The 23,938-nt window shown below is 42.6% G+C and overlaps 1 protein-coding gene and 1 pseudogene across 2 annotated transcripts; both read right to left on the bottom strand.

Annotated features, from left to right (window-relative positions):
* Positions 1-229: 229 nt before the first annotated feature.
* On the bottom strand, positions 230-9,361 carry Epp (Ecdysteroid phosphate phosphatase). Of its 2 annotated transcripts, XM_065239830.1 has the most exons (8): positions 9,031-9,361; positions 8,486-8,922; positions 8,215-8,313; positions 7,694-7,866; positions 2,627-2,966; positions 2,191-2,512; positions 1,725-2,131; positions 231-1,660 (listed from the first exon to the last, which is right to left on the bottom strand). In XM_065239830.1, the coding sequence occupies exons 1-8, from the start codon at positions 9,135-9,137 to the stop codon at positions 1,422-1,424; spliced, it is 2,124 nt and encodes a 707-aa protein (XP_065095902.1). In that variant the 5' UTR covers positions 9,138-9,361; the 3' UTR covers positions 231-1,421. The 2 variants fall into 2 exon arrangements, with proteins under 2 accessions (XP_065095903.1, XP_065095902.1); XM_065239831.1 differs by lacking the exon at positions 8,215-8,313 and having other exon boundaries at positions 230-1,660.
* An 11,460-nt stretch (positions 9,362-20,821) lies between these two features.
* Positions 20,822-22,068, bottom strand: LOC135717622 (rhodopsin-like; annotated as a pseudogene).
* Between the last annotated feature and the right edge of the window lie 1,870 nt (positions 22,069-23,938).

Raw genomic sequence — 23,938 nt, 5'->3', positions numbered from 1 at the left:
CGATTAAGGCACTTGTGTTCCAGTTTTTGACCTTAGGGTCTAAATCAAATTTGTAATAAATTTACAAGATTGTTTTTATCTGGCAAAATATATGTTCTAACCATATATCGAAATAAATTTAGTAAAATAGGAAAAACTGTTAAATTTAAGATAGTACCAATTAGTGCACCACTAGGGCACTTACCCTATATCTATCACAGTAATAACCCCCATACATAACCTATTTCTTCCAGAAGTTCTCCAAACATTTACCTGAAAGAGTTTTCCACCCAAGTAACAAAGTTTTACCGAGGTTTTAATGCATTCTTCAAGCCTAAATCTACAAGAGCATGACAAAACCAAAAATGTTACTCGATAATCAGCGATATTTCACAAAACGTAGCGAGCCATTGGAATCCCTCCAATTTCCTCCCTAGAAGTTCTTGGTTCTTCTTACTATTTTCCGAAGGAAGTACGGGTTATGGATAGATTCTTGAAGAATATTATGCTGCAAGCCTAATGGATTTTCTAGAGAAGTCATGGGAACACTTGGGACTATTTGCAGAACTCTTATTGATTAAGCTGTTTGACTTTCGGAGATAGGAGAAAGCTTGGAGAACATTTCTGATAGTACGAAATATTCTTCCCAATTGCGTAGAAATTTAGAATGTTTCTACGGTAGATCTATGTAACTTTCAGACCAAAGTCAAGCCAATTTTTAGTTCATGATGGATTACTGGGAAAAGACAGATACTCAAGCTACCTCAGATTAAAAAAAATATATATATTACCTATTTAGAATCAACTTCACTACCTGTGGACGCATAATTATCCCATGTGCTATGGAGTTTCATACCAACATGGAACAATTGTCCACACGCATGTCCATGGATTCAAGTAGTTTTCAAGCAGTTCACAAATAATTCTGTAGAAGTTTTGTTTTTGTCCAGAGGTTCAATATATAAAATGAGATTTGGGAGATTTTAAAGAAAAACAAAATCCGGGAAGTGACGAAGTTTTGAGAATTTCTGCTAGTGAGTGGTAGTGAAATCCATTACCCATAATCGCATAACTATCCTATATCAAGAGGAAATAAAGCAGAAATGGGTCTAATATGCGATTACGGGCAGTCCAGATGGATATTCCTCTTCACTAAACTCATTCTGTATCCTAATCCACGTTCAACAAACGAGCATAACAGTCATAAAGTTATGCAGGAATTGTAATACCCATTAGCTTTTAGGATAGGAAAGAAACCTCCGACCTCCATTGCAGGCAGTATTTTAATAACGCTCAGTGTACACCGCTGCGCAGTATCGTATACTGCAATCTACTTCAAATGTGGTAAAAAATCGGTCGAAAATTGCTTCGCCTACCGATGAATACGTTTCAGAATCCTAGCGAAAGCTTCTTAGATAAGTCTATCGTCGACAGGTGCCTCTTTAGGTTAGAATCTTCCAATCGAACCGATTGTTATTGGTGTGGGTGATGGGATCGCACGGAGGTTCCACAAGTTTCCAGTCGCCGATACCGTCCTCCGACTCGATCACTGCCATACTGCAGTAAGGAACTTTTTGCATAATCCGGCTCATGTCGTTCGTCGAGCGTAGCTTCTCGCCCACGATGTGGCGCGTGCAAGTGTCCAGGGTAGTTGCGTGACCCACGATTAGAATGTTACCGTCTAAAACGATCGAAACACAATTTGTATTACACATTCAAAGTTGTTCCAAAATTGCCTCACTCACTTGTACTGTTGATCAAATGTTCCGTTATTGCCGAGTTTCGCTGGTAGAACTCCTCCAAACCTTCCTGCAATCGTAACTTGAGATCGTCAACCTTGGTCAAGGGATCGTAGTCCATCACAATGTTGTAGTCTGCCGCTACGAGTTCCTCGTTGGACATCCACTCCGGTAGTCCTTCCTGGTACCATGCCAACCACTCGAACAGTCCCGGTTCCACGTGAATCGGGTGACTGTCTTTCAGTCCAAGGCCTTCCAGTATTCCCGTGATCGTTTGAATGCATCGGAACGACGGTGAACTGTACACGTGATCGATCCGAACGCCGGCGTCCTTCATCGCATCGCCCGTCAGCCGAGCCTGATAGCAACCCATGTTGGTCAACGGTGAATCCCGCTTCCAGTGGGTACTTAATCTGCGAAACAAACACTTCAGTTACTTCTATCACCGCGCAGTGAAACCTCTTCAACTTACCTCTGAGGTAAAGACTTTGGCATATTTAGATCCTTCCTAATGTAGTTACCCGCTTGATCGAAACAGTACGGTATCCACGTTCCAAAAGTGAAATCGATTCGCTCGCCGTGTCGCAGAACGTAGATTCGTCTACCGGCAACGGCATCCTTGGCCACTGAAACATCTCTCGATTCTTCACCAGCGTTTCCGGCAATCACCGACATCGTCGTCCGCTTTTTCATCAACTCGTATAGCTTTTCCGCTGAGATAACATCCTCCTTCGATTTTCCGTCCACCTGCGCCATCTCTACCTGTTGTTGCACGTCACCGTGACCTACTGATACTGAATGTTTCGGTGGAAAATAGGGTAATCATGAGCGTGCACTTTTTTTTTTCGATCGTCTTATCTTATCGCACACTTCAGTGACATCATGACATAATTAACCCTGACACTTACCGGTTTCTTGCGATTCAACGTCATGGTCTTCCTGATCTGCGGTGTGGTTGCAACCGGCTACACCGTCGACCATATCCGCTGATGCTGGTTCTGCTTGGTCCGGGGTTATTGGATCGCACAGCTGTACGGTGCGGTGCATGGTCCAGGCGTCGGATTCGGCCGTCCGTTCGGTGTAGTTTTCCGGCAGATACCCGTTGGTGCCGGTGAGCCAGGAGATTCCCTCGACCCATCCGTCCGAGGAGTTTTGGATCGCTTCCGAGCTTAGGTAGATGTAGTCGCCGATCCGCAGCTCCAGTTCGTCCGGCTCACGAGGGGTGTGCGGGTAGAGCACTTTGTGGACCTGCAATGAAGGTGTTTCCTTGAGTGATTATTGCTTACTTTAATTGAGGGTGTTAGAAGGAAAGGGGTGTAAGTGACTTTGATCGATTCTCTTCATCGACTTTCTCTTTCGTTAATAATTCAGCTGCAAACACATTCCTTGATTCGTGTGCCATTTTGGATGCTAGATGAGAACCTCCTTTATCAAGCTATGTGGCAGAAAAAGCGCAAAATCTGTTTATAAGGCTGTGGCTATCAAAAGATAAAGTCGATGAAGAGAATCGATCAAAGTAACTTACACCCCTTTCCTTCTAACCCCCTCAATTGACAGTTCTGAGCTCGCCAGAGGTTGAAGTGACTTGTGGTAGTTTTTAAGAGGTAATGGAATTCCATTGGCGTAATTGATGAAAAATCCTAGGAGGGTCTAAATTTATGTTTTGAACTTCTCAATTATGCAATTAGAAGTTAGAATAAGGAAAACAAGTAATTGTTGTATTAATTCTAGAGGGGAATACATTAATCCTAGGGGCTAGCCCCCTCTTAGTTACGCCAATGCTGGAATCCTCTCTTAACCACTGTTGATTTAAAAGCGGCCTTTCTAATGTAGATTTGTGGAGGGTCTCTTGGACGTTCCAGGGAACTTCCGTGCAAGTCCGGTTAACATTTTGAGCGGATTCAAAGTCTTTCTGCGGTAGAGGCTTTGACAAAATCATATGAACATTTAGGGAGGACCCAAGATATTTCAGAGACGGTTTCAGGGTGTCTCTCACTTTCGCTCAACCGGGAGAACAGGTAATCAAAAACAACCGGAGAAAACCGTTGCATAACCGAGAATTTTATTGGATCTTTAACATATTTTTTTTTAAATAATCAAAGTCCAATATCACTTATAATATTGAATCACGCACCATAGATTACGGGCCATAAACTTGAACAGTTTTCTAATACCAGGATTTTGAAATTTGTTCTCAACCGATGAATCTGAAAACTGATAATTTATTGAATGTCTCACGGAGTTCAAAACTTAAGAGAATTATTTGTTTGGAGCTTGTCCTAGGATATTTTCGCAAATTTCTCATGGATTTTCTTAGGATAATTTCAAAGTGTCATCAGAATTACTTTTATTGTCAGGATTCCTTTCAATAATCTTATTATTTTGTCCAATATCGGGAAACCCAAGGGTGACCTACACCAATCGCACACCAATCTTGGGTCAGTGTGTCGCAAGTGTGCCGATTGTGCCGGTCATAGAACAAGCTGCGATTGTTTGTAAAATACCCATCCGGCAACCCGGTATTTCTGACACCTTGAATGTTTTGGTTTGAAATCGCAAGGATAAATAGGATTGACGATGACGCGGAAAGTGGCGGATGTGTGGGTTTTGTGTTCATAGGATAATAAAAGTACTGTGTTTTAGGGTTTTATAATGCCCTCAAAGGTAGATCAGAAACCTAGGGTTTTGTGTTCATAGGATAATAGAAGTCCTGTGTTTTAGGGTTTTATAATGCCCTCAAAGGTAGACCAGAAACCTAGCCTTTCGTGATGTGAAAAGCAACGGTCTATCAGCGGCCGGAAAGAGTTGGAAACGGTGGGGAACATTGTTGGAGACTTATTATAGAGGATGATGAATATGACTTCTGTAGTTTGTTTTGTGTGAGTTGCAGCATTATTTGAATTAAGGGTACTAATCGGGTCTGATTAACTGGCTCTTTCTCTTGATCCCACTATAGAACCTACATTTCGTGTTTAGATCTATAAGTGAACCGAAAAGCTGGTCTGAGTTCCTCTGGTATATAGAATTAGAGTTTGTTCCAAGGGGTAAGTCACTCAGCACATTGTGCCGAAATTAGATTCGGAACACCTTCGGCACAATCTCGTAGGCATTGGATTGTTGTAAATAGAATGGGACTGCTGGACAACTGTCATTAAAACTGTTCACAGCATTACGTGCTGTTTGACTGTATACTTTAATAAAATTGTTATGGTTATTTTGCCTAACGTCGTGCTTCGGAGGTCATCCAAACGATTTGTGGGATAGTTCTACGATATGGGTTATAGGTATTTTTTTATTAGAGTATTCAGGAACATCCTCTAATTGAATGTATCATAGGAACGCAGACCAGCAGTTCACTTTTGGATTCTCTTATAGATTTAAATCCAAAATGTAGGTTCTAGCGTGGGCTCGAGAGAAAGAGGCAGTTAATCAGACCCCATTAGTCTTAATTCAAATAATGCAACTCACACGAAACAAACTACAGAAGTCATATTCATCATCTTCTATATTCGGTCTCCAACAATGTTCCCCATCGGTTGCTTTTCACATCACGAAAGGCTAGGTTTCTGGTCTGCCTTTGAGAACTTTTATTATCCTATGAAAATTTCGTACACCCGCCACTTCCCGCGTCATCGTTTATCGGCTGGCGAACGAATACTATGAATTTGAGCATCATCTACAACCGATGTAGAAATTGCATTTCTCCTTAACGGCGCCGGTGGTGTAGTGGTAAGCGTGATTACCTCTCACCCCAGCAGGCCTGGGTTCAATCCCAGTCGGCGCCGCCGGGATGTTCTGAGGCATAACATCTCTGATCACGCCTTCCTTCGGATGGGAAGTAAAGCCGTTGGTCCCCGGTTCATGAGTTGATGGGTCGATAGGTAGGGTCCAGGTGTGAGAGCTGCCTTCCTGGCACGTCGGTAGCATTGGTGCTCAGCACGGAAAACAAGATCGACGGAAAAAAACAAACCAAAGGAAAAAAATGCATTTCTCCTTGGCTTGCCACTAGACCGATTTATCCTTGCGATTTCAAACCAAAACATTCAAGGTGTCAGAAATACTGGGTTGCCACGTGAGGTATTTTACAAACAACCGCAGTTTGCTCTATCACCGGTTCAACCGGCACACTTACGGCACACTGACAATTACAGCACAATTACGGCACACTGACAACTGGTATTATCCCAACAATTGCTTGGAGTTCAATTTACAATTTCAATTTTGATTTTATCGTAGTCTTGTAAGCCCTAATTTGGTCTTGAATAATCGTTTAAACCTTTATAAAACTTGCAAAGTTACTTTCAGTGTGGTAAATTATCATAAATCCTCAAAATTACAAAAACTCTATTCTTTTCTTCCACTCACAATCTGTTCGCGCACGGGGCTAACGGTGATTTTGCCGGTGTTCCTACCACTATAACTTACAGAGTAATTTTTTAGAATGTCATTTGATGTCATTGGTAGATTTAAAAAAAAAATTCTACAGTTTCCCGAGTGAAGTAGTTCTAGTATAAAGGCTGAACGAGACATGTCTTGTTACGAAGCTACTTGAAGATAGAGAAGCGGTCATGCTTGGTATGCAAATGTTCGACACCGGACATAATCAACGAACTAAAAAATCATGAGATGATTGGTGGGCATGAGCATGTGCTTAATTGACCGCCCGAGGATGCCAGATCAGCTGTAATAACATAGAGAACTAATAGTTGTTTCTTGGGACTAGCATTCATCCTAAATGTGTAAATACTGGTGATCTAAAATTAGGTTATACCAGTGCCGGCCACGTCCAAATGCTGGTCAAGCAAGGAATGGGTAGGAATGGGTAGGAATGAGTTAACGACATGCTCGCTTGAATGAATGCCGAGAACACTACTGCGCTTAAAAGGGTTAGAATTGCAGCAGGATTCGTTTTGGTAAACGATATGCTGAATTGATGTCCTAACGATATATTATCGTAAAGGAACTTGGGTTTGAACCCACGGTCTTTTGCTCAGTAAGCAAAATCGGTCACCACAAGGCCACCGAGCTCCTCATTTCATAAAACAATTACGACCAAGTTCCTGTTCAACTTGCTGTTACTGTTTTCGATCACGTCGGCGACTTCACCGACGACGATAACAACTACGATCAACACATCTTTGGTAAAACTCGAATATTATTTCTTTTCAGTACTCGTTTCTCAACCAAATTTCGGGTTATCTTATATTCAGAAACAAATCCGATTTAGCGTCAGCCTTGTTGTGGTATACTTCGTAGATTGGATACTAGTGGATAAAGCGACTTACTAGTGACTTGGAATTCTTATTCAGACTGCTTTCAGGAATAATGCTGTGGAGTAAACATTGATTCCAATTTAAACAAGGATACCAAAAGCATGACTGTCGTCACGCCCATCTTTACCGTAACTGGGGATAGGGAAGGAAATGTTGATGTAGTACGTACTTAACGAGAGGCCACCAACTTAGCGACACCCTCCCTCATAAGTGCTACGGAGTTGAAGAATTGGGTAGGGTATATATTAGGCCAGAATTCGCCTCAAGCTGGCGGTATGACCAAAAGCATATGTGTTGTGTAGGGTAGTTGTCTTCCAAATTTTTCCTGGAAGCCTTCTAGTCTTTTCATGAAGATCCTCTAGGTTTTTTCAAGTAGCTTTCTGGACTTATCCTAAGGGTCTTAATACCCCACATTTCTCCTAAGTCCACTTAACTGTTCTAGAATCAATTAGATTCCTGTAGCCTTGAGTTGTGCTGCCATTATACGCATAAGAATCCCAAGGCGCATAAGTATCGCGTAGAACATGCGACAGATATGCGTTGAATTGCAATGTGGGACCTACGCAATTAACTCGTAGTTTAGCTGTACCCAAACTTATGAAGTTTTGCTACGTTGATTTTCAAAACAATCTCTACGTATCGCTTAAAAAATCCAGCATTCGATTCGAACCTGAGAAATGGTTCGTAAGAGAGTATCCCTACCTGTTTGGTCGCCAGTCGCGAGTCCCTCGAGTATAGCCGCAGCTCCCAGTTGGCGCCGGTGCAGGTGCTATCCAAATTCTCCACCAACTGCTTCAGCGCGTTGAACTGATTTGGCGGGAACTGGTACGCTAGCGTCAAGTGCAGCGACTTGACATGCGGCTCCAACGAAATCGCTGAAAATGTAAATCAGTTACATAACTGAGTCGCCAAACAACCGTGCGCTGCTGCATGCAAAATTTCGGTATTATTATGATTAAAGTCGAATGTGGTTAAAAAGCACCAATTTTCAGAGCAAAACTAGTTCTACTAAACGTATCATACAGACATTAAAATGAAGGAAACTAAAATTATACTAACAGAATGCAGTTTTTTTTTATGTCTGCGTAGTGAGACTAATAGTTCGAGGGGTAGAGCTCTATAGGGAGTGAAGGCGAAATCATATTCCTATAAAAAGAAAAACATGAAATTTATGGCTCCATCACCAGGCTACCGGCGACTGTCGATCGCCGGTCAATGCTTACATCGGCTGCTACGCGGTATACAACGGGCTGATGTTACTCCCCCGCACCATGGAAAACAGGTAACTAGCGCGTCTAACTGTTCGTATGTGTCGCTGATTACTGAGAGCGATAAAATGAGGGAAAAAGGAGAGAGAACAGTAGAAATGATATGCACAAGGCCGTAGACACAGTAGAATTACACTTGTCAATTCTAGTGCACCCATATGGTTTCAATCTAATGGATTAGTCTACCGTGATCCTGATCGGGGACTGAGAGAAAATCGGTACTCACTCGAATGGGATACTTCCTTGACATACTGAAGCGCCAATCGCTTCAGATAGTTGGCATCGTCTTCGACTACGAAGAAGCCCATAAAGTTCGGGCTCGTGTACAGTTCCAAGGTGATGGGCCGATCAATGTGTGCCCCCGGCAGAGTCATCAACTCTTTCAAGGCTTTCGAAAGCTGTGGAGCACACTCGTCCGGTGCCTTGAAGAACGACACCAGCGTGATGTGAGGCGTAAAGTTGTGTGCCCCATTCCACCCGCACAGCTCACGAGATTGGGTCCAAAAGTTCTCCAACTGCTGCAGAAATGGCCCAGTCGGGCAGGCGTACAGGATGTACTCCCGTGGTGAACATTCGTCCAGCGATGGATCGTTGACGTGTGCCAACAGCCAATCGGAGGCCAGCTGTACACCACGATTTCCGGTTGCAGCCAAAGCCTTTTCACTGAAAAGAGGTCAAATGGTTTGTTTTACTTTCACTTCAAGCCTTCGGGACGCAAGGCACCACCCGCTCCACTGGGAGGTGGGGCCGCTGCAATTGATAATCACTCACGCCCTATGCTTCGGAAATCCCATCTGAAGCAGTATCTGCAACGGAGTTAAGTGCTGCTTGGAGATTTTCGTTGGCGTAGGATTTTTACGCGGTGGCAGAGCCGCCATTTCCGCTCCAGACACACACGAAACCAGACGGCGACGACGATGAAATTTGAGCCGAGAGTCTACTAGGCGATGGTCGGTTGCATTCGCTGATGCAACCTACTAGCACTCTTTGGTGATATTCTACATTGGATTGCAGGTGGCACTTAGTTGTAGTTTCGGATATGGGATGAAAATTTAAACGAACCGTGAAATCTGCGTATTTATAATCGTCTTACTGCACCGATTCTGCCTGGTTCGTTTATAGGTAGTTTTTATTTTTGTTTTTGACGTTTGACACGCATACAAAATATATATGATCGAGAAAGTGGTTGTGTTGGTTTTTGTTGTGCTTTGCACATTCAGCCCGGTGTGCACTGAACATGTGCTCGCGCGGTTGTTGTTGAGTTTGAGTGGGATCTAGGTAAGTAGATGCGGGTAGCATAAATCGAGGCAGTTTCGCTTATTTTCAACTGACCCGTATGAACTTTTTGCAGTTCAGTAAATATCTATTACTCGTTACAGTTGCATTGTGAGATTAAACGATTTTAAAAGTTTTTAATTCATACTGGCGACAACGCTCTGACAGCGAACCCCAATCTCTTACGTCAATCTATCCAGCGGGACAAACTTAACGAATTTTAAAGTTGATACGTGTTTTGGAATGTACCAATAGCGTACCTTCAAGGATTTTGAACGTACCTCAAAGCTTCCCGGAAAACCCGTGTCCCGCTGGATAGATATACGATTTCAGCAATGACCAAGTCGATCGACCAGATTTCTACGGAAATGTGACGTACCAAATGCGTACTTTACGAATCTGTAATTCATTTTATACGTACCTCTTATTTTCACTTAACTGCTTATACTAAAAATTTTAAATAGGTTTATATATAAATTCTGGGCACGGAATTGGATTCCTTAAGTGCATTCTAGCCAATTTGAGGACGTAAACAAACATGTCATGTCATTACGTATCTTGCTCGACGAAAAGTACGTTTTATTGAGCTATATTTCGCGTCTGTTATGACTCATATTTATGTCAAAATTGACGCTCGTATATGTCGCTCTCAGAGCACCTAAATTTACATTAATTTCTCTAAGTGTATGTGCATTGGCAAGCCTTTTCGTGGCCAATTGTCAGGTTCAGCGCTGCGACTCAACGCTGAAACGAATGATGGAACTGATGATGGGACGAATGATGGGATGCCTCATGGAGTTTCTACTTGTCTTCGGAACAGCTTCTTAGCGGGAAATAACAGGGAGGTAGAACTAGATACAATGAGATGCAGCTCTCGCAGGACTTCTTCTGTCTAAATTAACTCGCTGACAAACTAGGCATCGTCTCCTGGGCCTGGTTTTGACCAGACCAGCAACCGATTATAGATAAAAAAAAACTCCACGAAAAAAAACAAACGTTACGTTCGATCACACGCACAGTCTACTCCTTCTCAAACCGTGGGCACATGGTCAACCTCAAACAAGGATTCACGGAAACAAAGTACAAATTGACGAAAAACGATAAAAAAGAACGATCTCACCAAGTCTGCAACAAGACGCTATGCCACTTTTCAGCGTAGCAATCCCAAATTGTAGATGATCCACTTTTTGACAGGAACCAACATACACCATTCCGATTCATCTGTCTGCAATTCCCCGAGTAATGTTCTCCTCTGATAGGTTCAGCGATCCGCCACACCTCCATCAAAATTTCGAGAAGTCACGAGTTCGTTTGAGGCTACACCTTGGTTTCAAAGCCACTTGCCCGGGGCTCAGAAGCAGCCATTGCAGTACAGTCCTCATGAAGACGAACCACAAAGGAAATGTGATACCAGCCTAGACAAAAATCACAGCAGATCCATCCAATTTGAGTATCACTGCTCAGACTTCATGGTTCAGATCTCTATTTGCTTGACTTCTAGTTGTAAAGTCAAAATCTTGATATCCTAAAAAAAATCACTCGAGCAGTCTGATATTTCGAGAATTCTATGATTGATCCGAAAACTTCAGAAAAGTCAAGGAATTATGAATACATATGTCAGAAAATTTTCCAGAACATGAAATTAATTTATAGAGCTTCAGGGATGTCCAGATAAGTTCTGGGAAATTAATGATTCAATGCCAAGTTCCGTCTGCGTTTATAAAGTTTATAAAACTTAAGGAAAACGTTAAGGAAATTCAGAAATCTTTCAGATAGTTTTCATACCATCAGAAAAGTGTAGACTGTTGAAGAAGTTATGAAATAGTGTCGATAATTTAAGGACAGTTTCATGAACTTCAGTGACAATCATAGAACCCTGTTAATTATGTCGTTTCAATTCCAAGAAAATTGCGGGACCTAAAGAAGTTCCAGAAATTTCAGAAAATCTTTAAAAAACTTCACAGAAGTGATTTTCAGAAACATTTCGGGGACTTCATAGAAGTCTATGGAACTTAAGGGAAATTCTGATAACTATAGGAACATTCATGAACATTAGCAACATGCGGGACCATTCCAAAGAAGTTTAGTAAGCTCCAGAACTATGTGGAATTTCAGGAGGAGTTCAGTTCCATTCGTTGCAGAAAATTAACGGGAAATTTTGAGAAGTTTCCAGGTTTTCAGAATTCTTCAAAGATGTTAATTTTTTTTTTATTGAGGTCATAAGTTCAGAAGTTCATGAAAGCTTAAACATTTTAGGATAGTTCAATTAAATTCAGAGCAATTCAACAAGCTTCACACATTTTTTAAAGAGAAGTTTCTAGAACTCCAGGAAAGAACAGAGAACCTCAGAGTATTTTCGATAAGTTAGAAAAATTACACACATTTTAAAGAAGTTTGGAGAACTTCAGTGAATTATTAAAATTTTAGAGAAGATCCATGATGGTTAGGAAACTTTAGAAATATATTTTAAAAATTTGATGAGAAGTATTCTCGGCATCAGGTGATTTTCTCAAACTACAAAAGAACTTCAAGGCAGGTCCGAGCTTTTCACTAACGGTCATTTCCGCAACATCGTCAGCCGGGACAGCGCGCAGAGCTCTTTAATACCGGAAGCCGTCGATTCGATGAAGGCGGACATTGATAAATTGAATTCGGCAGTGGCCGCCCTAGCGGCCAAAGTAGACTCGAAACTACCATCCGCTTCGACATCGACATTGTCTTGGCCTAGATCGGATCGTCTCAACTCTAATCGTAACACCCCAAAGCGTCGTCGGACCTCGATTAACTCGAACGATAAACCGATTCTCAGCGGCACGAAACCACCCAGTGAGTCGATTAAAACAGTTAACCAAAATGCGGATAAGGTGTGGGTATATTTATCGGTGTTTCACCCCAGTACCACGAACGAAGATATTGCGTCACTCGTTCGTGACTGTCTGGCACTGGACCCTAGTGAAACACCAATGGTGGCCAAACTGGTACCCAAAGGTAGAGATCCAACAACGCTGAACTTCGTATCGTTCAAAATTGGCGTCAAGAAAGAACTGCGTGACCTGGCACTTTCTTGCGACTCTTGGCCTGAGAGTATCCAGTTCCGTGAGTTCGAAGATTCACGAAGCTTGAAAATCACCCAATTGACGAATGCTGCCCCTATGGAGTGACAGCTTATACTTCCAGAAATTCAACCGAACGCACCGTAGAAAGCCTGATGGAAGCTCCCAATCGCCCCAACCCAGTCCGGCATATCGCAGCCTCCGTTCATCACAGCCGTCTCGGTGCTGTGGTTGGTGGTGGAAAGGGAGTCTTCCACCATGCTTGCACAGGCAAGTACTGTTTTGATTCGAGCTTTTCGTTGCGTGACGAGTTTTCCCGCACCCAGGTTATCATTAGCTGTCCGGACCATGATGAAGTGAATCCTGTTGCTGCTGCACTTCGGACAAATAGACGCATCGCAGGAACGAACGATGAGTATTTTCAACCGGGACGCACCGTAGAAAGCACTTGGGAAGTCCTCGGTTCCTCTAACTCAGTCGTGCCGATTCCTGCCAGCGTACATCAATGTCGTCCCGGCCCTGAGCTTAGATGTGGATCGAGGGTCTTCCAACTTGCTATGTCAGGCAAGTACAAATATTATTCTGAACATTCACTGCCTGATGCCGAGTCGAATTTCAGCACTCTGGATGTCACCGATCGAGGAAATGCTTCTACTCCTATTAATTGGAACCTGGGACGCGCTGTAGAAAGCATTGTGGAAGCCCCCAATCCCTCTGACCCAGTCCTGCCATCTGCCGCCTCCGATCTTCATAGTCGTTCCGGGCCTGTGGTTGGATGTGGAGAGGGGGTCTTCCAACCTACTCACTACGGCGAGTATCCACTTGAGATTGTTCATGTCCATTCGCCACCTGATATTTCCATGACTTCCAGGGAAAACGCCTTACCTCGTGCGACCACCGACCGTAGTAAACACGACGTCATTTTCTACTACCAAAACGTAGGCGGAATGAATTCTGGTGTTCTTGACTACCACCTAGCTGTATCGGACCTGTGCTACGATGTCATCATTTTTGTCGAGACTTGGCTCGATTCTCGAACGCTTTCCATCCAGGTGTTCGGATCCGAATACGAGGTTTTCCGCTGTGACAGAAATCCGAAAAACAGTCGGAAATCTACTGGAGGTGGTGTTCTCGTGGCAGTTCGTTCCGGGTTAAAGGCGAGAGCTATTGAAAACGTCTTGTGGAACTGTGTGGAACAAGTTTGGGTGGCCGTAGAACTGAGCGATCGCACACTGTACCTATGTGCGGTGTATATTGCACCTGACCGGGTTCGTGACAACGAACTTATCGATACCCATTGCCGGTCCGTTTTCACCATAATGGAGAGTGCGACACCAACTGATGAGATAATCGTTCTGGGCGACTTCAATCTACCCGGTGTTTCCTGGAAACCATCTTACAGCGGCTTTCTCTACCCAGACCCTGTACACTCTGTATTTCATACAGGATCAGTTAGCCTTCTCGACTGCTATAGTACAGCAACACTATCTCAAATAAACCACGTAGTCAACGAAAACAACCGTAGCCTGGACCTCTGCTTCGTTAGCGTTCAGGACACCGCTCCTTTCATCTCCACGGCACCTTCTCCACTAGTAAAGCAAGTACATCATCACCCTCCCTTGGTTGTCACTGTTGCTGACAATCACGATCGGGTCTTTGACGACATTTCCACGACCGTGTCATACGATTTCCGGAAAACCGATCACCGTAGTATCGTCAACGCCGTGCTATCTAGTATAGATTGGGAGAGCATCCTAGATCCTGATAATGTTGAAACCGCTGCGCAAACATTTTCACATGTCTTGGCTTATGTCATTGACAGGCACGTTCCGAAAAGAGTTCACCGTAAAATTTCTCATCCTCCCTGGCAGACGAGTGAACTGCGTAGGTGGAAGTCGACCAAGAGAGCCGCATTAAGAAAATTCACTAAGTATCGTACGCTTTCGCTGAAACGTCACTACGTTAGGCTCAATTATGAGTTCAAGCGAGTTAGCCGTCGATGCTATTCGCGATATCAACGAGGGATTCAGAGGAAACTCAAGTCGCACCCGAAGTCATTCTGGAGTTACGTAAATGAGCAGCGCAAGGAATCCGGCCTACCTTCTTCAATGGTGTTGAATGGAGCAGTTGCATCCACTCCTCAGCAGATCTGTCGCTTGTTTTCTGAGAAGTTCGCCAGTGTTTTCACGAATGAGAGATTAACTGACGAACACGTTACCCTAGCAGCTAGTAATGTTCCACTGTACGGTCAAACACTGGGTGCGATGGATGTCAACGTCGAGATGATTTCCACTGCCGCATCACAACTCAAGTCGTCCTTCAATCCAGGATGGCGTTCCATCCGTATTCCTGAAAAAGCATATCGCCAGCTTGCTGATGCCCATGCTTCACCTATTTCGATTGTCCATCTCGAGTTGTACATTTCCATCTTGTTGGAAATTCGCACATATGTTTCCTATCCACAAAAAGGGCAGCAAACGGGATGTGGACAATTATCGTGGAATTACGTCGTTGAGCGCAGTTTCGAAGTTATTCGAGTTAGTCATCATGGAGCCTCTACTCTCTCATTGTAAGCAGTATCTAAGTGGTGATCAACACGGCTTCACTTCCGGTCGTTCTACTTCCACAAATCTGCTGTGTTTGACATCGTATCTTACGGAAAGCATGGCAGAGAGGACTCAAACAGACGTCATATACACCGACTTGTCAGCTGCCTTCGATAAGCTAAACCATGCCATCGCGATTGCCAAGTTGCATAGACTTGGGGTCAGCGGCAACCTCTTGCGATGGTTTCGTTCATATCTCACTGATCGGCTACTGATGGTTGCCATTGGTGACAACCGGTCCAATATCTATCTAGCTACGTCAGGAATACCTCAAGGAAGTCACCTGGGACCTTTGATTTTCTTACTCTATTTCAATGACGTGAACTTGGTCATCGAAGGCCCACGACTATCGTATGCAGACGATCTTAAAATCTACCTACGAATCCACTCGATTGATGACTGTCACTTCCTTCAACGTCAGTTCGAAGCCTTTGCCAGCTGGTGTAATTTGAACCGAATGGTGGTTAACCCCACTAAGTGTTCAGTGATCACTTTTACTCGGAAGAAAGAACCAATCACATTTGAATACAAACTTATCGGCACTGTAATCGACCGTGTGAACCATGTGAAAGATCTGGGTGTTATTCTGGATTCTCAACTTACGTACAAGCAGCACATCTCGTACGTTGTCGACAAGGCGTCTAGGACATTGGGATTTATCTTCAGGATAGCAAAGAATTTCTCCGATATCTACTGTTTGATGTCACTGTACTGTTCCTTGGTGCAATCCATTCTGGAATATTGTTCTGTGGTCTGGAGTCCAAACTACAACAATGGTGCTGAGAGATTTGAGTCCGTTCAACGCCGTTTTCTTCGATTCGCTCTGCGGAAGCTGCCTTGGAGAGACCCATTTCATCTGCCCAGCTATGAAAGTCGTTGCCAGCTGATTGATCTGGAGCCTCTCCGAACTAGAAGAGACACCTCTAGGGCCCTGTTCATTGCGGACACTTTACAAGGTAGAATTGATTGCAGTGCAATCTTGGGGCAAGTCAACATTAACGTCCAACCCCGTGCGCTACGTAACAACGTTATGCTGAGATTGCCACTTCAGCGCACAAACTATGGCATGAACGGTGCAATAGGTGGGCTGCAACGAGTGTTCAATCGAGTCTCGGGCATCTTCGATTTCCATATGCCTCGACAGCTGTGTCGAAGATACTTCTCATCGTTCTTTTCTGGCACAGTTAACCGTGAATGATTTGTGTTTTATTTATGTATTTTATTCTTAGTTTTTATTTTTTGATTTGATTTTTACCTATATAAGTTACTTAAATCATCATTGGGGCTTTACACAGCCTGTTGATGCAGACAAATAAATAAATAAATAAATAAATAAATAAATAAATTAACTTCAGGAAAATTTTGGGAACTTTAAAGTAGTTCTGAAGACCTCAGAATAGCTCCATATCCAACGGAGATTTTTCATGAAAATTCACTTGGAGTTCTCCTCAGCACTCGCTTTGTATTCTCCCGAAACTCTAATGGAATTAGTCTAGAAGTTCACTCTTCTCTAAGTTCTCTAAAAAAATGTTTACCAGAACATATTTAGAATACTTCCTCAAAATTTCCTTTGTACAATCCTCCAAATTCAGTTTTCTTTTAATTTTCCTCGCAATTACCTTTACACTCTACTCCAGTTCGAAAGATTCTCAGAATTTTCATTGATTTCATTTCAGATTTCTTTTGAATCTCACTCCTTCCCTTGGAATTCCACTCACATTGAAAGTATCATACAAATTCATTTCCTCTCACCCCAGCAGGTCTGGGATCAATCCCAGTCGGCGCTGCCGGGATGTTCTGAGGCATAAGATCTCTGATCACGACTTCCTTCGGAAGGGAAGTAAAGCCGTTGGTCCCCGGTTCATGAGTTGATGGGTCGATAGGTAGTGTCCAGGTGAGGGAGCTGCCTCTCTGGCGTCGGTAGCATTGGTGCTCAGGACGGAAAACAAGATCGACGGAAAACAAATCAAGGAAAAAAAAACCATTTGCATTTCTCCTCATAATTTGTTTGGAAAACTTTCCTGGAATTCGGTTCATGGAACTATTTTCAGAATACCCTTGTAATTTTTCTCTGAAGATCACAGGATCAACTCACTGCCTCTTACCCCATGGGCTTGGGTCGGGATTTTCTAAGGCATAAAGACTCTGATCACGCCTTCCTTCGGAATGGAAGTAAAGCCGTTGGTCCCCGGTCCATTTGTCCAAGTGTTTAAAACAAACGCGTAGCTATAGGATCAGTCTAACGGATTGACCACTTTTACGGGTGTTCCGGATCTTCTGGAGGACGATCTGATGGCAATCTGGGTCCATGATTATGCCACGACCACAAATTCATACTCATATCACAGCAGTTCCTAATGTTTTCGAAAAAAAAACTGCGGGGCTCTAGGATCAGATTCATGGCTTGGTCACTTTTACGGATGTTCCAGATCTTCCAAAGCACGATCCCATAGCCTTCTGAGTCCACGTTTATGCCATGACTCCAAATTATTTCTTATACCACAGTTCCAAGTGTTTTCGAAATAACCGTGGATCTCTAGGATCAGTTTCATGGATTGACCACTTCAACGGATGTTCCTGATCTTCCGGAAGACAGTCCCATAATGATCCAGGTCCATGTTTATGTCACAACCCCAAATTATTTCTTATGTCATAGTTCCAATGTAACTTTTTTACGACTAATATTGAGAGTAAAGGCCCAAACCGAGGGGGATGAAAGTCCCAGATTTATTCAAATGTTGCCAAAGCTAACTCTAAAGTTCGATGAATCGATTCATAGTCGGACAAATCCATTTTATCGATTATATTCAGATTTAGCTTAAATCTCTAAAAACGGATAATATCTGTTTGCATCGTTCACATCTCTGTTATCGGATCACATCACTATAATTATCATGACAAGTAACGGTGACAAACAGACTTTTGTAATCAAATGTCTTTAATGCTCTTTCCTCGTGAACCGAAGCTTGCCTTGCCAAACGAACAACACCACCAGGTAGAGGAAATTCTCTGCTATTCGATAGTGGTGTTAGATTGGTTCGGTGAGCTTCGGTTTGTGAGATAAGGAAATTACAATTTGTTTGATCCGCCCTTCTGTATTGTTGGTCGAGCACGAAAATCTTTGCTCTAAAACAAATCTATAGATAGAGCTGGAAGTAGTGCGTAACAGCTTTTGTAAACAATGACTTCTCTTGATCATTACTAGGAAATCAAGGCACGCTCACACAAACCAACATAACCATCATGTAAAGGAGCCTTATATAAATATTAAAAAAGGAACTGCATTCATCTTTGCCTTGGGTATAGTCGCTTCGAGATCACGGACTACGATTTGGACAACCCTGGCATCCGGTGAACATAACCATCGACACGGCATCTATGGTTTTTTCACGTTTGGCCATCAATGCCGGTAGGCAATTAGGTCACCAACCCTCCGTGCAGATATTTTCGTTGCTTCCAGAGTTAGAACTTTAAGCTTGAAGGGTTTGAAACAATCACAAAAGCTGGTGCTCAGGAAGTGACAGTTCACATCACGCTACACACTAAAAATAATATCAGCATAATGCTCGATAATTCTAATACATTTAAGATTATCGGTGAACAGATTACTTTCGTCCCCCTCGGCCCGAACGCAATAGTAAGGGAAAGCGGAACGGCAGTGGCAGCGGTAGAGTCCGATCTGAGTAAGCCTACTTGTCGGGTAGGAAACTAGTTAAAACTAAAGAGCCTGAATTTATAAAGAGACGACATGTCAAAATTGGAACAATCGATGTCGTGCCTTTATAAATTCAGGCTCTTTAGTTAAAACCAAATTGACTTGATTAGACATCTTGTTCATTTGTGACAACTGTCAAACCTTGCCGCTGCCGGTTTGCTTTCGCCCACAAGGGACGTCATTAATTTTCAAAAATTCAACAGTTTCTTCGTTCACAATGAAGATTTCGTTCATGAAAATGTGTTGATTGCAATGACATTGACTCCTATGAAAGAGAAGCAGATATATGGTTGCATGCTCAGTAAGCATTGAAGATGACGACGATTTTGCAGCTCTTTACTCTTATGGTAAAATCAATCTGCGCATGGAATCGAGCAAACTTTGTCTTATCTCTTCACTCCACCATGGTACCAGTAAGGCGCCGTCTCTTCACGCAAAGCTTGAGAGTATCGTATGGGATTTCTATAGGAGTGACAGGGTAAGGATATTGCACCCATCAACACATGGGCCGGGACCAACGGCTTTTCTTTCCTTCCGGAGGAAAACATGATCGGAAATTTTAATGCCTCAGAAAAATCCCAAAGACTTCGGCTTCTCTTGATCAAGGCAACCTCTGAGTATCGCAGTCAACATTTGTTTTTCTTCATTCGTGGCTGGATGTTCATTATCGCCTGTGTTGTTGTCAATATTAATATTCGTTTTCATCTTGGTAGGGATGATTTTTATGATCCAATGCAATATGATTATTTTCATTTTACACAAATATAGCGCTGAAGAACTTGTCGTGTTAGTTTTTACGCACAGATCGATAGAAAATTATTGCGTTACGTTGGTTTGATGATAATATCGAGGTTTTAGGCTTTGGGGTCTCAATGAATTTGAATATTTTGCTTTTGAGGATCGCTTCTGATTTTGACAATTTTGGGTTGAATAATCAAGCAGTGGTGAATACCAACAAACGAGTTTTCGTTGATGTATAATGAACTCATTTGTTCATTTCGCTCGTATGTGATAGCGAAGATTTTCAAAACAAACGCAATTCATTTACAGCGTTTGTTGAAGCGCTACTCCTTGCGTGTGATGGTAAATGATAAAAACAGAAACTGATACAAACTGCTAGTCCTGGTCTTGCTTTTCCATTCACATGATGTAAAATAATTTCTCCCGAGTTATACGTTAATACATGCAGCATTGATTCTTCTGACTTGAACATGATGAACAGTGCTTTCTCTTCACCAATCCGGTATGGTTGCTTCGATCGGGATTCACTTCCAGTGCTTTCACAAAAATTACAATTTCGCCCATCATGGGTTTCGCGCTTCCGTTGGAGAAGCTAAATTTGATTACGGGCTGTGCAATTAATTGAGCTGAGATTAATTGCTTCTTGAGGAATACAATATAGCTTACATTGCTAAACCGACTTATTCAGTTCATTGATCATCAAATATTTGTGTTTCCTTTTGAATGATACATACTCTTCTTAATTGAATCTTAATTGGAGTTTTCATTGGGGAGTCAATTTCCAAAATAAGAAAACTAGATGCAATTATAGTCTTGATTTATGATCACTGGGACGCAATTTTCTGAACTTCAAACGGTTATTTCTTGATTACATCGAATTTCTAAGGAGTTTTTTTCAGCATTTTACCAATTCTGTAATAAGTCTACAATTAACTTCATATTTAATGCATATAATTCAGATAAGATAAAGCGTCCAACACAACAACTGCAAATCAGTAAAATTTTATTAACGTTCCACGTTAGTCGATACATAGTTCTGAGGATCACATTGGTTATTCATAGAAATACAAATGAAATACTAAATGGTAGGTGGTACAGTCCCAAGGCATGTTTGCTATTTTCTTCTAAGCACTCGGCGGTTCAGTCGGTGGTGTCTCGGCCGACGTGCCACTAACCGCAGAGACCTCCGAAGCCATCGATTTTTCATCACCCGCCATAGCATCGTTGCATCCCAATGATGGGAAGCGCCGGATCAGGGCAGCCCGGTACTTTGGATGGCTGATACCGTACACGATCGGATTGTAGACGGAACTGCACTTGGCAAACACCGAACCCCAGATTGTGGCCAGTGGCGTTAGGTTCGCCAACTGGAATATACCGGTATAGTTGATGACAGTATATGGAGTCCAGGCCATGAACCACAGCGAGATAGTTACCAGTGCAATCTTGGCCAGTTTCATCTCGGCTGCCTTGCCGACGTCTCCCGAGCGAAGCGATTGAATGTTCATGCGTTTGGCTTGCTCCCGCATGTTCTTCTCGTGCACAGAAACGGTCTGTTGGACAATGTTTGTTCAGATTCTTTGGAAGTTTTGAATATTTGCGCTAACCTACCTTGACGATATACACGTAGCAATAGACGATGATGAACAGTGGAATGTAGTATACAAAGAACGAATAACACAAGATGTAGGATTTGTGAAGCCAATCGGTAGTCAGATAGTCGGTACCGCAAGCAGTCATATTGCCCTCGGGAACGTAGCGGTTCCAGCCCAGCATCGGAAGGCTTCCCCACAGGACTCCAATCAACCAGCAGATGAGAATTCGGATAATAGCTCCAGTGTTCGTCAGCGGTTTGCCTGACAAGCCCTTTACAATAACATTGTATCGATCCATGGCGATCATAGTCATACTCCAGATCGAGCAGCATCCAAACAGGGAACCGGTAAAGGCATACAGATCGCACATCAGCACACCGAGCGACCAGGTTTCGAACCAACAGTTGTACACCATGGTGAAGGCGTTGGTGCCCATCATCAGGAAGTCAGACACGGCGAGATTCACCACGAACAGGTTGGACGGTGTGCGTAGGGACTTTGCCGTTGAGAAGATGTAAATCACCACTCCATTGCCAATGGTAGAGATTAAACCGAGCATGAAGATGGCGAAACCGATGATCGAATGCCACAGTGGGTTCATCGGTGGAAATTGATACCAGTGAGGGTCCACTAAGTGCATGATCTCCGGTGGCACCTTATCGACGACGGTTATGTTGGTTATGGGATGACCCCACATGCTGGGCGGTGGACCGTAATAAGTCATCTCGATTGAAACTGAGTAGATATTCAATCAACTGACACTATTTGCAGGCGTGGTTCTAAGACACTTATTCACTACCGCCCGCTTTCGACTGTGTGTTGATTCCGATACGTCCCGAACAGAACTTGTCCAAAGGAAGCTTCTAGCAAAGATATTTATGCCGGTGCCGGATAATCCAATTAGATGCTTGGGAAAAGGACAGCCCAAAATATTAACCGCTCCCATTGTTGCATAGATAATGCGTTACCTGGTTGACTAGGTTAGTTAGGGTATTAGTGTGTGTGAGTGTGTATTTGTTTATACAGCCTAATCCGCTTTCCCTGTGGAGCTTTGATAATTTATCGTAGTCATAAGGGGGATTTGTTTCCACGTTCTGTGAAAATGGTGCCGTAATTGAAGATAAGGGAACGGTTCGTACGGGGGGTGGAGCGAATTATGAATGCGGATAAGTATGATGACGCTGGTTGCATATTTCAATGTTTTGAGTAGAGTCGGAGTATGAACTTGTTCGGCAATTCTGTTTGTCAATATATGGTTTAGGGCTTTAACTCGTGTTCAGCATTGGCATTGTTGCCTGGGGCACGGCTCCTTTCAGAATCTCGGTTTCCAACATCGTATATTTAAGATCCTAAATATTTGAATCCATCTATTTTTTTTTAACCTCCGCTCTACATTGCGGTTTTGTCAGAGCGGTCCAGAAACAGGATCCATAATCTCAGCGTCCAAGGTTCGGTTCCAGTCTACACCGTTTTACTATTATTTGTTGACTTCATTTTTCATAACCTGGAGGCGAACCAGTCCCAGGCTGAAAGCCTCCTTAATAAAGAGAACCTATCCTAACCTATTTTTCTTAAGGCAAATGAAATGCATACCTATTTCTTGTGGCTAAAATTCATAAGTGGTCCTTATGGAATTCTTACGTTCTTTTGCCGCAGTGTAGTACTACTTGAGGACAATGTCATCCGCTCAAGATATCCAGGAGCGAGGTCTCGGGTTGTTTTTACATTTGCATTTTATTTGTTTTGGACTCCCATAGAACCCTATTGAATTTTATCCCGATCGTACATTTGGTTCTGTAAATATGATCAAAATTGTGAAATTTCGGTATAATTGCAACTGTGTTACTCACTCACTTTTGTGAAAATAGCTGGGTCGATTTTAGTGAAACTGCCTACAATATTTTTAAGATTGATTTGCAAAGAACCCCAGTAAATTTTATCACGATCGTCCTTTTATGGCGGTAAGCTTCAGCGAGGATAATACGACATTCTCGAATTATCCTCTATTTTGCTAAGCATCATGTCGTATTATCCTTGATTTCAATCTCAGAAATATTATTAGAATAAATGCTTCTTGAATCTAAAGTCCTCAAAAAAATCCAGGGGACTTCGCTGAAAATTTCGATTAGCAGATGATCTTTTGAATTCCTGATCATTATTCTGTCTCGGGAGAATATCTGAAAGAAAAGATTTTACATTCTGAAAAGTTGGAGGTCTTTAAAATAATACTTGAAAAATATCCAGAGAACTTTGATCAGCTTGTTATCTTTGAATATTTCTGGATCATTCTGCTATATTGAAATAATCTATGCGGAAACGTCCTTTGAATTTTTGAACAATTGAAAATCAATATAAAGGCTGACTAAAAGTAAATTGATACGCACAAAAAGACCTGTAATTCGTGATTCAATAAGTCTAAAAAGTCCATTAATGGTTGCTTTACAGTACTTTTATTAAAACTTCAAAATTACAGCATTATATGGTTACATTTCTCCAGTTCGAACAAAATCTCAAACCTTCCTCTTGATGGAGCCCATCAGCGCCCGCACAGTGGAAACGGACCCGGAATCAGCGTAGTTGTTCCATTTTGCTCGCATTTGCTGGATGTCCTTGACTGCCCCGCCGCTTCGTCGAAGGCGCTGCTTTGAAATTGCCCAGTATTTTTTTCGTTTGGTCTAAATTCCGGGCAATTAG

This window comes from Ochlerotatus camptorhynchus, unplaced genomic scaffold (genome assembly GCF_037179485.1).
Source record: "Ochlerotatus camptorhynchus isolate MF236.1 unplaced genomic scaffold, CSIRO-AGI_Acam_v1.1 ptg000062l, whole genome shotgun sequence".
Classification (NCBI taxonomy): Eukaryota; Metazoa; Arthropoda; class Insecta; order Diptera; family Culicidae; genus Ochlerotatus; species Ochlerotatus camptorhynchus.
This window is presented reverse-complemented; position numbering and strand designations above follow the sequence as displayed.

Coding starts and splice junctions, on each gene's coding strand:
- Epp (XM_065239830.1), bottom strand. CDS start 9,137: ATGGCGGCTCTGCCACCGCGTAAAAATCCTACGCCAACGAAAATCTCC. Junction 2,513..2,626: donor CGTTGAATCGCAAGAAACCG/GTAAGTGTCAGG, acceptor CGAAACATTCAG/TATCAGTAGGTCACGGTGAC. Junction 2,132..2,190: donor CCAAAGTCTTTACCTCAGAG/GTAAGTTGAAGA, acceptor TTTGTTTCGCAG/ATTAAGTACCCACTGGAAGC.